Raw genomic sequence first — 13,407 nt, forward strand, 5'->3', positions numbered from 1 at the left:
ATGTATTTTAAATCCTTATGTAGAGAAACATCACATGATAAGAATTGCACAATGTACATACCCATGTACTCTAGAGTCCCAATATCTCTGCTGTATTGCTGAAGTGAGAGAGGGTTAAACCTTTGAGCACTGCCAAAATCTATGATTTTAATCACATTGAGGTTGGTGACCATGATATTGTCTGGCTTAATGTCCAGATGAAGAATCTGACAGTTGTGGAGATATTCTAAACCCTGAAGAATCTGGACAATGAAACCCACTACATCATCTTCAGAGTAACAGAATCTGGATGAGAAACCAAGACCCATCTTAAGTAACTGAACTTCATTTTCACATCCTATTTAAAATAAAACAGTCTAAAAAAATATCCGAAAGGCTCATACACACCTGTCAATGAGACTGTACAGGATCTCTTTGCCTGGGCAGTACTCTGTTATGAGTACAAGGTAGCGAGGTGTGATATAGGCTTCATGTAGGGCCATGATTCTTTCACAATGAAGGGACTTCAGGGTCTCATACTCCTTTATGACAGTTTGCTTAGTCTGATGATCATAGGGAATTATCTTTGCCATGAACATCTTCCCTGTTGCATTTTCTCTGCAATCTCTTATCACTCCAAAACGACCCCTATCAAAAATAAATGTGTTTCATGAAAGTGCTTGCAGATTTGTAAACTGTATAAATAGAGGGGGAATTATTTGTATAAATAAAGGGACAAGTAATTTTATTTTCTCACCTGGCTTTCTCATCCAAAAAGCTGTACGGCTTCTGAGGAACTCCTTGCCTCAAAGTGGTCTCAGTTTTTGTGCAGGATACCACTCGTCCTGTAGGTGTCTCTGGTGTGGGTGAGCTTGCTCCTTCTCCTATTGGACTGATACTGCTGACCAGAATTACATGGGGAGAGACAGGGGTTGGAGCAACTGAGCAAGTGGCTGGAACATATGTAGGGACAGGGGAAACTGATCTGCCTATTGAGGGTGGAGCTGTGCATGACCTTGGAGATACAGTCTGGGCTTGCGTAACACGGGGAAGCATATTGATAGTGTTCGTTGGCTTGGGGAGAACAAGTGGAGGCATTGACGTCTTTGGGCAAGAGTGAGAAACAGGGACTTCTGAGGAAGAATTTGTAACTTCACTAGACTGTGCAATAATAGGACTAATAGACTGACTAAACACACTTGGCTGTGCTAATGTAAAAGCAGATGTTGTCACAGCAGTGGTCACAACAGGGTAAGAGGCAGAGGGGTGTGTCTTCATTTCAGCAGGCTTATGGAGTGGTGCCACTGCAAAACAGGTAGGATTGATATACACATACATATATTTTCCTAATCCAGAAAATAAAAATGAAATGATATTAACCAGTTAATTAAAATGTAAAATTTCTTGTAATAAAAGCTTATATTACCAACAGAACAATAATCAGTTTTAAGGCTAATTAATTAAGTACAACTGAACTGTATGCCCAGTACCTTCAACGTTAATGCTTACTCCCTCTGATACATTGCTGTATGGACCTTGGCCAGCTTTATTTACACATGCCACACGGAATCGGATGGTAGATCCAGATGGAAGTTTAGAGGAATTGTAGAAACAATCAGTCACTCCTGTAGCTTCAGTCCACCACTTATCATATCCTACAGATAAAACGTGAACATTTAAATCACTGCACACAATAAATGACAAAGATATAATAATATCCATACTATTATGAAGCATAATAAATCAGTATATGCAAGATTTATTAGACATTCCCTACCATCAGATCTTCTCTCAAGTATGTATGAGCAAGGAACTTTGGTGTCTGATGGTTTCCATTGCACCAGAGCAGTGTTATTGTAGATCTGGGGAATCTCTGGGGTTCCTGGCGGTTTTGGAACACCTTAAAATGTGATATAAACAATATATGAGAAAAGAAAATAACTTGTTCACATATAATGAACAAAATTTGAAAACACCTAAACATCTGTTTCGCATTAATGCTATACACCTTATTCCTGACAAGCTATATATATGGGAGGCACTTCCGGTTTGGGAAACTTCCAAAAAAAAAATGCAAAGAATAATTTCAAATTATAAGGTTGTGCTACAAATAATCCTTGGGCCCTATTTTAACGATCTGAAATGCAAGTATCAAGCGCGAAACGCAAGTAACTTTGTGGGCGGGTCTTGGGCGCTGTTGCTATTATACCGGCGGGATAAATGACTCTTGGGCTCAACGCAAATCTAAAATGGGTTGGTCTGAAGTAGCTTCATTATTCATAGGTGTGGTTTGGGCGTAACGTGAAATAAACCAATCAGAGCGTCATCTCACATTCCCTTTAAGAGCAGGCGCGCTTGTTCTATAGTGGATTCCTATTATAACGGCGGATTTGCCAGGCGCACGCCAGGAGCGGTTCACAGCCGAGGAGCGGTTCACAGCCGAGGAGACCGACGTTCTCGGCAGGGCCGTAAAACACAGAGAAGTGACATTGGGGATGGAGAAACACACCCAAATTAACTTCGGTTAAAAAGGCGTATGATAATTTGGGTAAATGAATAAACTGTCCATCTATCTATCTATCTATCTATCTATCTATCTATCTATCTATCTATCGATATATGAATCCCCAAGATGGCGCCGCGGATGGCTGCCTCGGTGTGGAGCTCTCCAGTTATTGTGTTGTTTTTGTTGGTTTGTTCTGCGTTTAGTCATTCTTTTCCTATCAGTTTCACCAAAGACGAACTACTGGACATTAGGGAACACACACCAGACAACTTTTTTACAGATTTTGATTACTCAGACGTTTTACTGGACATTCTCGTCGGAGGGGCAGCGGTGTTGTTCAAACGCGCGGTCAGACGCAAACGCGGGAAGCGCGCTGGCGCGCTGGTGAAACTCCGCGAGCGCGGCCTCCGCACTGCACTCCCCAGTATTCATCTTGCAAATCTCCGATCTCTTCCTAACAAAATGGACGAACTTCTTCTCCTCACCCGCACTAACAAGGATTTTTTAAACTCCGCTGCTCTGTGCTTCACTGAAACCTGGCTGAGTGAAGCCATACCGGACAACGCACTACATCTGCCGGGCTTTCAGCTGTTCCGAGCGGATCGCATCGCGGAACTAACGGGGAAAACGAGAGGTGGTGGATTGTGTTTCTACATTAACGAAAGTTGGTGTTCAGATGTAACAACACTGAAGAAGATGTGCTCTCCTAACTTAGAGGTGCATTTCATAAACTGTAAACCTTTCTACTCGCCACGGGAGTTTTCCTCATTCATTCTCGCGAATGTTTACATTCCTCCAGACGCGTGTGTGAGCGCGGCGATACAACAGCTGGCTGAACATATAGCTGAAATGGAACAAAGGTACCCAGACTCTCTTTTAATCATTCTTGGGGATTTTAACAAAGCAAATCTCTCCCGTGAACTGCCAAAATACAGACAGCATGTTACATGTCCTACCAGAGACAGTAATATATTGGACCACTGTTACACCACGATAAAGAATGCGTATCACTCCGTCCCACGGGCAGCTTTGGGGCTCTCTGATCACTGTTTGGTTCATCTTATACCGACCTACAGGCAGAAACTGAAATCAGCTAAACCTGTAATAAGGACTGTAAAAAGATGGACCAACGAAGCAGAGAAGGATCTACAGGCCTGCTTCGATTGCACTGATTGGACTGTTTTTGAAGCTGCAGCCACCGATCTGGATGAGCTCACAGATACTGTAACATCATATATCAGTTTCTGTGAGGATACATGCATTCCTACCAGGACATTCTTATCATTCACTAATGATAAACCATGGTTTACTGGGAAACTCAAACAGCTTCGTCATGCCAAAGAGGATGCTTACAGAAGTGGGGATAAAATCTTGTATAACCAGGCCAGAAACAGACTGACAAAGGAGATCAGAGTTGCTAAAAGAAGCTACTCTGAAAAGCTGAAAACCCAGTTTTCAGCCAACGACCCGGCATCAGTCTGGAGAGGCCTGAGGAACATCACCAACTACAAATCACCATCCCCCCGATCTGTGGAGAATCAACAACTGGCTGACACTCTCAATGCATTCTATTGCAGGTTTGAGAAGCCCAGACTCACACCTCACACCCGCTCTGATGTGCACTTCACACATCCACCATCACCTCCTGCAACCCCTCTCCTCCCCCCTTCTGCCATCCAACCTGAGCTTAAGGTCTGTGTGGAGGACGTGAGCCGAGTCTTCAAAAAACAGAAGACTAGGAAAGCTTCAGGCCCAGACGGCATCTCATCTGCTTGTCTAAAAGCCTGCGCTGACTAACTGGCCCCAGTCTTCACGCAGATCTTCAACAGATCATTGGAGCAGTGTGAAGTTCCCTGCTGCTTCAAACGCTCCACTATCATTCCGGTTCCCAAAAAAACTAAAATAACTGGACTTAATGACTACAGACCTGTCGCTCTCACGTCTGTGGTCATGAAGTCGTTTGAAAGACTGGTGTTGGCCTATCTGAAGGACATCACTGGACCCCTGCTGGATCCCTTTCAGTTTGCTTACAGAGCAAACAGGTCTGTGGATGATGCAGTCAACATGGGACTGCACTATATCCTGCAACATCTTGACAGACCTGGGACTTATGCACGGATCTTATTTGTGGACTTCAGTTCGGCCTTCAATACCATCATCCCTGATCTTCTCACAGCCAAACTGACTCAGCTCTCCATGCCATCCTCAATCTGTCAGTGGATCTCCAGCTTCCTGACGGACCGGCAGCAGCGAGTGAGACTGGGGAAGCTCTCATCCAGGACCCTCACCATCAGCACTGGCGCCCCCCAAGGGTGCGTTCTCTCCCCACTGCTCTTCTCCCTGTACACTAATGACTGCACTTCTAAAGACCCCTCTGTCAAGCTCCTGAAATTTGCAGACGACACCACTGTCATCGGTCTCATCCAAAATGGTGACGAGTCTGCTTACAGACTGGGGGTTGAACAGCTGGCTGTCTGGTGCAGCTATAACAACCTTGAGCTGAACACACCCAAAACAGTGGAGATGATTGTGGATTTCAGGAGAAAATCCCCAGCACTCCCCCCTCTCACCATCATGAACAGCACTGTGGAAGCAGTGGAGTCATTCAGGTTCCTGGGCTCTACCATCTCTCAGGACCTGAAGTGGGCAAATCACATTGACTCCATTGTGAAAAAGGCCCAGCAGAGACTGTACTTCCTTCGCCAGTTGAAGAAGTTCAATCTGCCACAGGAGCTGCTGATCCAGTTCTACTCAGCTGTCATTGAGTCTGTTTTAAGCACTTCCATCACTGTCTGGTTTGGTTCAGCTACCAAATCGGACATCAGGAGACTACAACGGACAGTCCGGACTGCAGAGAGGATTATTGGTGCCCCCTTGCCAACCCTCCAGGACCTGTACTCTTCCAGAGTGAGGAAGAGAGCAGGTAAAATCATCACAGACTCCACTCACCCTGGACACCCCCTGTTTGAACTGTTACCGTCAGGACGGCGACACAGATCACTGGCCACAAGAACATCCAGGCACAGGAACAGTTTCTTTCCACAGGCCATTTCCCTTCTGAACACTTAACATGCCCCCCAATGCATATGCCTGTAAGTGCAATACTCCCACTGTCTAGTGCAATATTCTCTAAGTCAGGTGATATTTATATTTATATCATTCATACTACTCAAAATACTGTAAATATGTTCATAATCTGTAACATGCACTAGACTCCCACTGTCTAGTGTAATATTCTCTAACTCAGGTGATATTTATATTTATATTATAATTCATACTACTCAAAATACTGTAAATATGTTCATAATCTGTAAATGTTTATTCAGACTAAACCCAACTGTGACCCCTTTTTTTACTTTTTATACTATTTTTTTTTTTTTTTTTATATATTTTATTCTTAGAATTTGTATTACTATGTTTCTTGTTGTATTTGTATTTGTATATGTGCACTGGAAGCTTCAGTACCAAGAAAAATTCCTTGTGGGTGCAAGCACACTTGGCAATAAAGCTCTTTCTGATTCTTCTGATTCTGATTCTGATTCTATCTATCTATCGTAATAATGTATGATTTGCAAAAAAATTAAAACTGCTGCTTCTGTGTAGATGAGAGAATCAAAGTGTATGCGCGTTGTGCACACGCTACATTGATTATGACCAAGCATGCGCCCTCAAAATAGCATATGAATAACATGCGCAACGCGCCACTGACTTTAAACTAGATTTTTTCGGTCAGTCAAGTCAAGTCAAGTTTATTTGTATAGCGCTTTTCACAATACAGATTGTATCAAAGCAGCTTCACAGTATTAAATTAAAAATATCCCCAGTGGCGGAATTGTTTTCTAAACCTGCAAAATAGCATGAGGGAACGTTTGCGCCGGAACACGCCTCCTCTTAGCGCTGAACCGCCCCCGGGAGCGCAAGTGTATTTCTTAGTTAACTGACGTGCGTCTGTGGAGGGAAAAGTCCGCTTTGCGCGGGTGCAAAATAGGAATGATACATGCGTTGCTGTACAAAGTCAATTGCGCTGGGTGCAAGATAGGGCCCCTTATCTGTCAATTTGATTGAATAATCTGTTTTCCTTTGTTTTATTTGTAGACATCAGAAGAATAATGTAACGCTTGGTATTTTAATGTGGCATGATATCACAAGAATATCTGTGGCAAGAGCTCTTTTCATTCGCTGCATTATTTTCCTCCTGATTATTTTTTCTTTTTTTTTTCTCTGTAACAATGTGAACAACATACTGCACACTTGTAGTCTGCTCTCATTATTTAATTTACAATATATATCCCAAGAATAATTCCCTAGAATGCTCTGAATCTCAATTTTTTCTCCCCAAATCCTCACATCTCTTTCCTGTTTTGTTTTCACATGTAATTGTCTCCTCTTTTCACTTCTAATCCCTATTAACAGTGAGACATCACATTGTCCACTGTGGTTCTCTCTTAGCCATCCAGCCCCTCTGGGGTTGGACGCTATGGTGCAGGTGTGGCCGAGGTCACATCTGTACGCATTTCCCCCGATTGCTCTGCTCCCAGGAGTTCTGGAAAGGGTTTGATTGACAAGTTATGGGGTCAGTCTATTGTTGGTAGTCCCGTTCTGGCCGGCCTGAGTATGGTTTGCGGACCTAATGTCTCTCCTCGACGGCTCTCCTCTGGAGATTCTGATCAGGAGGGACCTACTCTCTCAGGCGAGTGGGTCGATTCTTCACCCCCGCCCAGAACTGTGGAAACTGTGGGCTTGGCCTCTGAGGGGGCCCAGCTCATGAGTTCTGGTCTCTCAACTGAGGTTGTTGAGACCATCTTCCACTCCAGAGCTCCGTCCACGAGGAAGTTACATGCCTTGAAGATGAGACTTTTCATTTCTTGGTGTGGAGAACACCAGTTGGACCCGGTTAACTGCCCGGTGGGTGCAGTGCTGGAGTTCCTGCAGGAACGCTTCTCTGCAGGGCTATCCCCCTCCACACTTAAGGTGTATGTGGCGCACTAGCTGCTTACCACCCCCCTTTGAGTGGAGTTTCTCTGGGGAGACACCCACTTATAACACGTTTCCTTGGTGGCACTTTGAGACTGAGGCCAGCAGTATGCACGAGGGTGCCGACCTGGGATTTGGCCATTGTATTAGAAGGCCTCTCCCTAGCTCCGTTTGAGCCTATTGAAGACGTTTCTGAGAAATTCATTACTTTTAAGACAATCTTTCTGCTTGCTATCTCGTCTCTCAAAAGAATTGGAGACATTCAAGCTCTCTCGGTTTCTCCTTCGTGCCTGGAATTCTCGCCTGGCATGGTAAAGGCTTTTCTACATCCTAGGCCGGGCTATGTTCCTAAGGTCCCTGCTAACACTGTTAGGCCTATAGTACTGCAGGCATTTTGTCCTCCTCCTTTTCTGACGTCAGACCAAGAGAAACTAAATCTAAATGTAGGCGTATTATTGCATTGATAGAGCAAACCTTTCACTGATTGTTTACAGTTTAACGGAAGTTACTCGTATAATTTGCGCAAAGCATCATAGGGCGTAGGAAAAAGGTGGATACTAAATAGTAAGCAATCTTCCATAGCTTACAGGCTAAGGAAAGAATACAGGAACTAGTTGCAGAAGCCAAGTTATTAGTGGCTACACATTCATAGATTCCAGCATCCTTCTTAGAGGTCTTCATGATCATCAAAAGTTGCCTTCCATCTGGGCAGGCCACTAAGCTCATTCTGTCATGAATCTCCAAAGGTTTCTTATCTACGAACAGAAACGGAGAAAAGTAAATTGTTGGAGAACTACCTTTTTCATAATTAAAAGTAAACCAATGAATGAAAAATACCTTTCATCCATACTATTATAGGCTCAGGACTACCAGCTGGAAGACAACTAAGGGTGACTGGATTTCCTTCAAGAAGAACATGGTCCTTTAGTGTAATATGGAAAACTGGAGGAAAATCTGAAAGAAGAAAAAAAAGGATGAATTATTAATTGGAATTGCTGATCAAAACTGTAGCACTTGGCATAGCAGGAGCAGAAGGAATGGAATATTTTTTTTTTGTTTCACCTTCTTTTGGAGTTGCAGGTGCACTTGATTTAGATGGTGTCCTGTCTCTCTTACTTCTGGACAAACCCCATCTGTCCCACCTAGACCTTATGTCAGTTTCAGGAGCTGTCAACAAAGAAATGCTTTTAATGCAATTTTGCAGTTAATGTCTCTTCATAATTTGCATAAATTAGTTTTCAAAGCTTAACTCATAAAGTTACACTATAATAGTGTATGGAATAGTGTTGGAATAGTTTTGGATAACTGAATTTTTTTTTTTGCATAATCTGAATAATACATACTCTGAAATGACTCTACAGAAGTACTACTAGAAGTGTAGTTCAGTGTTTCTTTGGATGATGTAGTAGCAGTATGCGAGGAAAGCTGGTTCTTGGGAATGTCCACATTCTTGTGAATGAGTCCATCAGACTGAGAGCGGCGATGACAGGAGAGCAAAGGTGTTTTCTGTCCTTCATTTCTAGTTTCCTTTTCTCCCCCCGTCTTGTCAGGCTGACTTTGTTTTCTTAAAGAAAATCCAGATACCTTTGACTCAAACTTTTTTCGCAATGCCAGAACTGGGGAATCATTTATTTTTTTGATGTATTGCTTCTCTTCTTTTAGAGTTTCTGCATCAACGTGGGGTCTAGTTTCCTTGTCCTTTCTGTCTTTTGACTTACTATGCACTCTATCAAATATTTCTGAAACATTAGATTCAAATTTATGTTGCACAGCAAGGACAGGCAATTCAGCAACTTTCTTATCTTTCACAAGATTTGCTTGGTTTGTATCTATAGTGTTATCAAAGCTTCCCGTCTCAACTTCTTTTTTGTCTAGGGACTTGCTACGTCCCATAGCCCAGGTAACCCGTCGTCTGTTAGCGACAGAATCTGAGGTCTCGTCTTTCCCTTTTTTATGAATGGGTTGCAATCTCCTTGCACGCATAGAGAATCTTCCAAAAAGTCCAAGCCCAGATTCTTTCTCCACCTCCCTGAGGTCTTGGACAGACTTGGATTTTTCCTGTAATCCTCTATGTCCAAACTCCAATGGGGCTCCTACAGGGCCAGGTCGATAAACCTCTTCATTTGATCTCCGTGGAAGAACTGGCGAATTTTCTTCAGACTTTGCCATTGTTAATCGTTTGAGGCCATGTGTCAAAGATGATTCCCTCTTCTTAAATCTTGCCTCAAAAAGTTCCTCTGAATCAATATCTTTGATATCGGTTCTAAGAGTTGGCTGGTTTGCAGACGAAGCAGCAGCAAAAACAACTGGATGTCCAGTGGTAGGTTGATTATCTGGCTGTGAGATTTTCAAGATAGGGGTGGGTAGCACTGAGAGAGAGGATGCCTGTTTTCCATTTACCTGCACTTTACTTGAATAATTTGAGGACATGTCATGTGGAAGTATATCAAGACAAAATTTTGTACTTTTATTAATCTTTCCTTTCACACTGTCTTGAGAGAATGTGTGTTCTTCCATCTTCTCTAACTCCTTCTCAGTGTCATCTAATATAGATTCAGGCTGGGAGGTATTTATTATATGGACATTACCAATAGCCTCTTCTTCTTTAGACACTTGTTTATTATCCATGTCTGGAGTTGGTGGCTGGGAAGAAATTTCTCTTGGAAACACAGGCGTCGGACCAGCCTTGGTTTGATCTGTGATATTAGATTTTGCTTCCAGAAAAAGGGAGGGAATCTCTAGTGGGGCTCCAGATCTCCGATGTAGTGAAATTGACTCTGAGTTTCCCTCCCTTAAAGGAGACCTATTCCTGGATACAGTTTTTGTTTCCCTAGGACTGTCAGTGGTGAATGCCTGAGAAACTCCTGAAGCACTCAACCTGGCATGTCTGAAGTTACGATCCAAAGAGGCAGTTCGCCTGTCATCATCAACACCCAGTGTCTCAAGCAGGGGGCCACGAAGACCACTCATATTCTTGTCAACAGTGCCCCCTCTTAGCAACCTCTGCCTCATAAGATCAAGTTTTAGAGCATAGTCTTCCTTGCTCAGCTTGCCTGTCTTTGGACTACTGCTCCTGTGTGGAAGCTCCATGGAAACTGCCTTTTTCATGTGCTTTTGGCTTTCCTTTGTATTATCATTCAAATTACCATCTTCAGGTGTGATCTGCAGTAGAAGTGCACTGTCAGCAGAACTCCCTCTTCGCATCAGCTCTCTTCTAGACTTGGCTGCTACCTGTTCAGCTTCTACACTGTCACCCCTTTGCAAGGATTCTTTCAAGTGTTCAGTCCTTTCTGCAACCTCCAGGTGGTCTACATTCTCCTGTCGATCAGTTGCCTGACATTCTGTGATGTCTTCGAGCCAATTACTGTTTTTTTGGTAGGTATCATTGGATCCTCTGATGACATTATCATCATCCTCGTGAATCTCAGTAAGAGACATCCAGGAACCAGAAAACAACATCATTGTGTGGGGCATAGGGATGAAAGGAAGTTCATCAGTGTCCTCATCTGAGTCGGAGGACGACGATGGAGGTGGTGAGCAGTCTTTAAGGTTTCTAGGCACAGCAAGGGACACATGGCTTGAAGTGTCATCCAGCAATTCTGATATGGATCTCATCACCATTTTAGACTTGTATCTAATAAGTGAACACTGAAATGTAAAAAGAAGTAAGGTAATGAACTTTTTTTTTTTAAATGTTAAGTTTTTTAAATGTTTTTTTATTTATTTATTATTATTATTATTGCTTACCTGCCATTTCCGTCGGGCTAGTACTTGCTTATGTGATGTTGTGATGATGCTTTTTCCTTTTGTCAGTGACTAAGGAAAATATGACAATTAGATTGTTTAAACATTTAAAGCATGACAACTCTTGGAATACTTTACCATGGTAATGGATATGACAATGTTAATATATTTGGTCTTTGCAAAATAGAACTGCTATGCTGTTGCTGCAGAGCAATTACAGAGACTTGCTACTGCCAGTACATGCACAGGCAAGCTGCTGTAAGCATGTGACATACAAATAGCATACATGACATTACCAATAGCAGACCTATAGGGCTAGAGCTGGAGGAGGTGGTGGGTTTCTGATAGCATGCTGCAAGACTTGTTTACTGCAAACACAGAACCAAATTATTTACAACCCCATTTCCAGAATAGTTGGGACATTTTGTAAAATGCTATAAAATCAAGAATCTGTGATTTGATAATTCTCTTGAACCTTTATTTAACTGACAAATGTACAAAGAAAATATTTCTATAGAAAATATAAACAAGTTTTGATTTTAGTGGCTGCTACACACTCCAAACCAGGTAGGACAGAGGCATGTTTACCACTGTGTCACTTGACCTACACTTGATTGGTATCCTTAATCGTGCAGAGCCACACTCAGCGACGGGGACCGCCACGTTATCTGCGTTTCCTGCCTGGGTGAGGATCATGCAGCTCTCGCGCTCGCTGACGGCGGCTGCCATCACTGCGAGCTACTGCCTATGGCGACTCTGAGGACTCGCCTGGCATATTTCACTGAGACTGCACCTCCGCCCGCTGTAGTGCCGCGCCGTAAAAACGCGCCGTGCTCAGCGGGTCCCGGAACCTTCCCCCACCCGTCAAAGCTCGCTGGTTCGCCCGCCAGCTTCACCGGCTTCGTCAGTGTCTCTTCCTGACGGACAGCGGCCGCCATCTGCCGCCGCTTCCGTCGATGACGCTGATGAGAAAGCCGCATTGGGGGAGGATGATTCCTGCTCTCTCCTGGCATCGGGCAGTGAGGATTGGGCGAGCTCTGTGGATCTCGCGCCCTCTGTCCGCGCATCGTCAGGCAAAAGAGCTAGCATCGAGTCAGAGCTGATGCGCATACTCGCACAGGCCGCGGCGAGCCTCGGCCTCGAGTGGTCTACGCCTGAACAGCCTGCTCACAACCGGCTGGATGGATATTTTCTTCCCGGGGAGCGTGCTTCGCCTGCGTCCAGACCAGCGCCCTTTCTTCCTGAGTTACACGAAGAAGTCGCTAAGTCTTGGAACGCCCCCCTCTCAGCTAGAATGCGCTCTTCTGTTTCGCTAGCATTCTCCGCTGTTGACGATGCTAAAAACAGAGGTTACCATTCGCTGCCGCCGATCGAAGAAGCGATAGCAGCCCACCTTTGCCCGCCCTCCGCTGGACGGCGCGCTAAGCTGGCTCTACCTTCAAAAGCTTGCCGCATGACGTCAACCCTGCTCGGTCGCGCTTTCTCCACCGCTGGGCAGGCTGCGTCAGCGCTGCATACTATGGCCACACTGCAAATTTTCCAGGCCGATCTCCTCCGAAAGCTGGACGAGAATGGACCAGATGCAATTTGCGTGCCAGACTTGAGAAGTGCTACGGACCTCGCTCTCCGCGCTACTAAGTCTGCTGCACAGGCCATAGGACGGAGCATGGCCTCTCTCACTGTGACTGAGAGACACCTATGGCTAACGCTCTCTGAGATGTCTGAGTCTGAGCGCGCCGCGTTCCTCGACGCTCCGCTTTCTCCCGCTGGCCTCTTCGGAACTTCCGTCAAAGATTTCGCGGAAAGATTCACTGAGGTACAGAAAGCGTCACAGGCTATGAAGCACTTCCTGCCGAAGCGCTCCAGTTCTGCAGCAGGCCGTACGAAACTGTCTGCTCAGAGCTCACAGCCTCAGCCTCTGCCCACCGCCGCCACTTCGCAGCGCCGACAGGCCCGAAGCGCGAGACCGCGCTCTCGCTCATCTGGCCGCCGCCCCGCCCCGTGTGGGCCGCGGCCCAGGATTGCGGTAAAGCCTGAGGCCCCGAAGTCGTCCTAGCACGCCTAGGGAAACGACGGTGTCCAAGTCCCGCTGCGGCCGGACTTCCACCAAAACTCATCGCTCGTTCAGTTCCAAGAAATGTGACTGTTCCAGTGTATTTTGCAGTCAACAAGCCGGTTCCACTGACCGCTTGCCTGCACACAAA

General features: G+C 44.8%; 1 protein-coding gene across 2 annotated transcripts in view; it reads right to left on the reverse strand.

Annotated features, from left to right (window-relative positions):
- Positions 1-13,407, reverse strand: part of spega (striated muscle enriched protein kinase a) — a 100,958-nt gene that overhangs the window by 2,563 nt on the left and 84,988 nt on the right. For both annotated transcript variants that reach the window (XM_082136645.1, XM_082136644.1), the window contains exons 26-35: positions 11,207-11,275; positions 8,803-11,107; positions 8,522-8,626; positions 8,297-8,413; positions 8,047-8,214; positions 1,757-1,879; positions 1,470-1,634; positions 737-1,283; positions 388-627; positions 62-285 (exon numbers count right to left, since the gene is read on the reverse strand). In XM_082136645.1, the coding sequence (XP_081992771.1) occupies positions 62-285; positions 388-627; positions 737-1,283; positions 1,470-1,634; positions 1,757-1,879; positions 8,047-8,214; positions 8,297-8,413; positions 8,522-8,626; positions 8,803-11,107; positions 11,207-11,275 (4,063 nt within the window). The remainder of the gene's footprint in view (positions 1-61; positions 286-387; positions 628-736; positions 1,284-1,469; positions 1,635-1,756; positions 1,880-8,046; positions 8,215-8,296; positions 8,414-8,521; positions 8,627-8,802; positions 11,108-11,206; positions 11,276-13,407) is intronic.

Source organism: Leuciscus leuciscus, assembly GCF_965113295.1.
Source record: "Leuciscus leuciscus genome assembly, chromosome: 14".
NCBI lineage: Eukaryota > Metazoa > Chordata > Actinopteri > Cypriniformes > Leuciscidae > Leuciscus > Leuciscus leuciscus.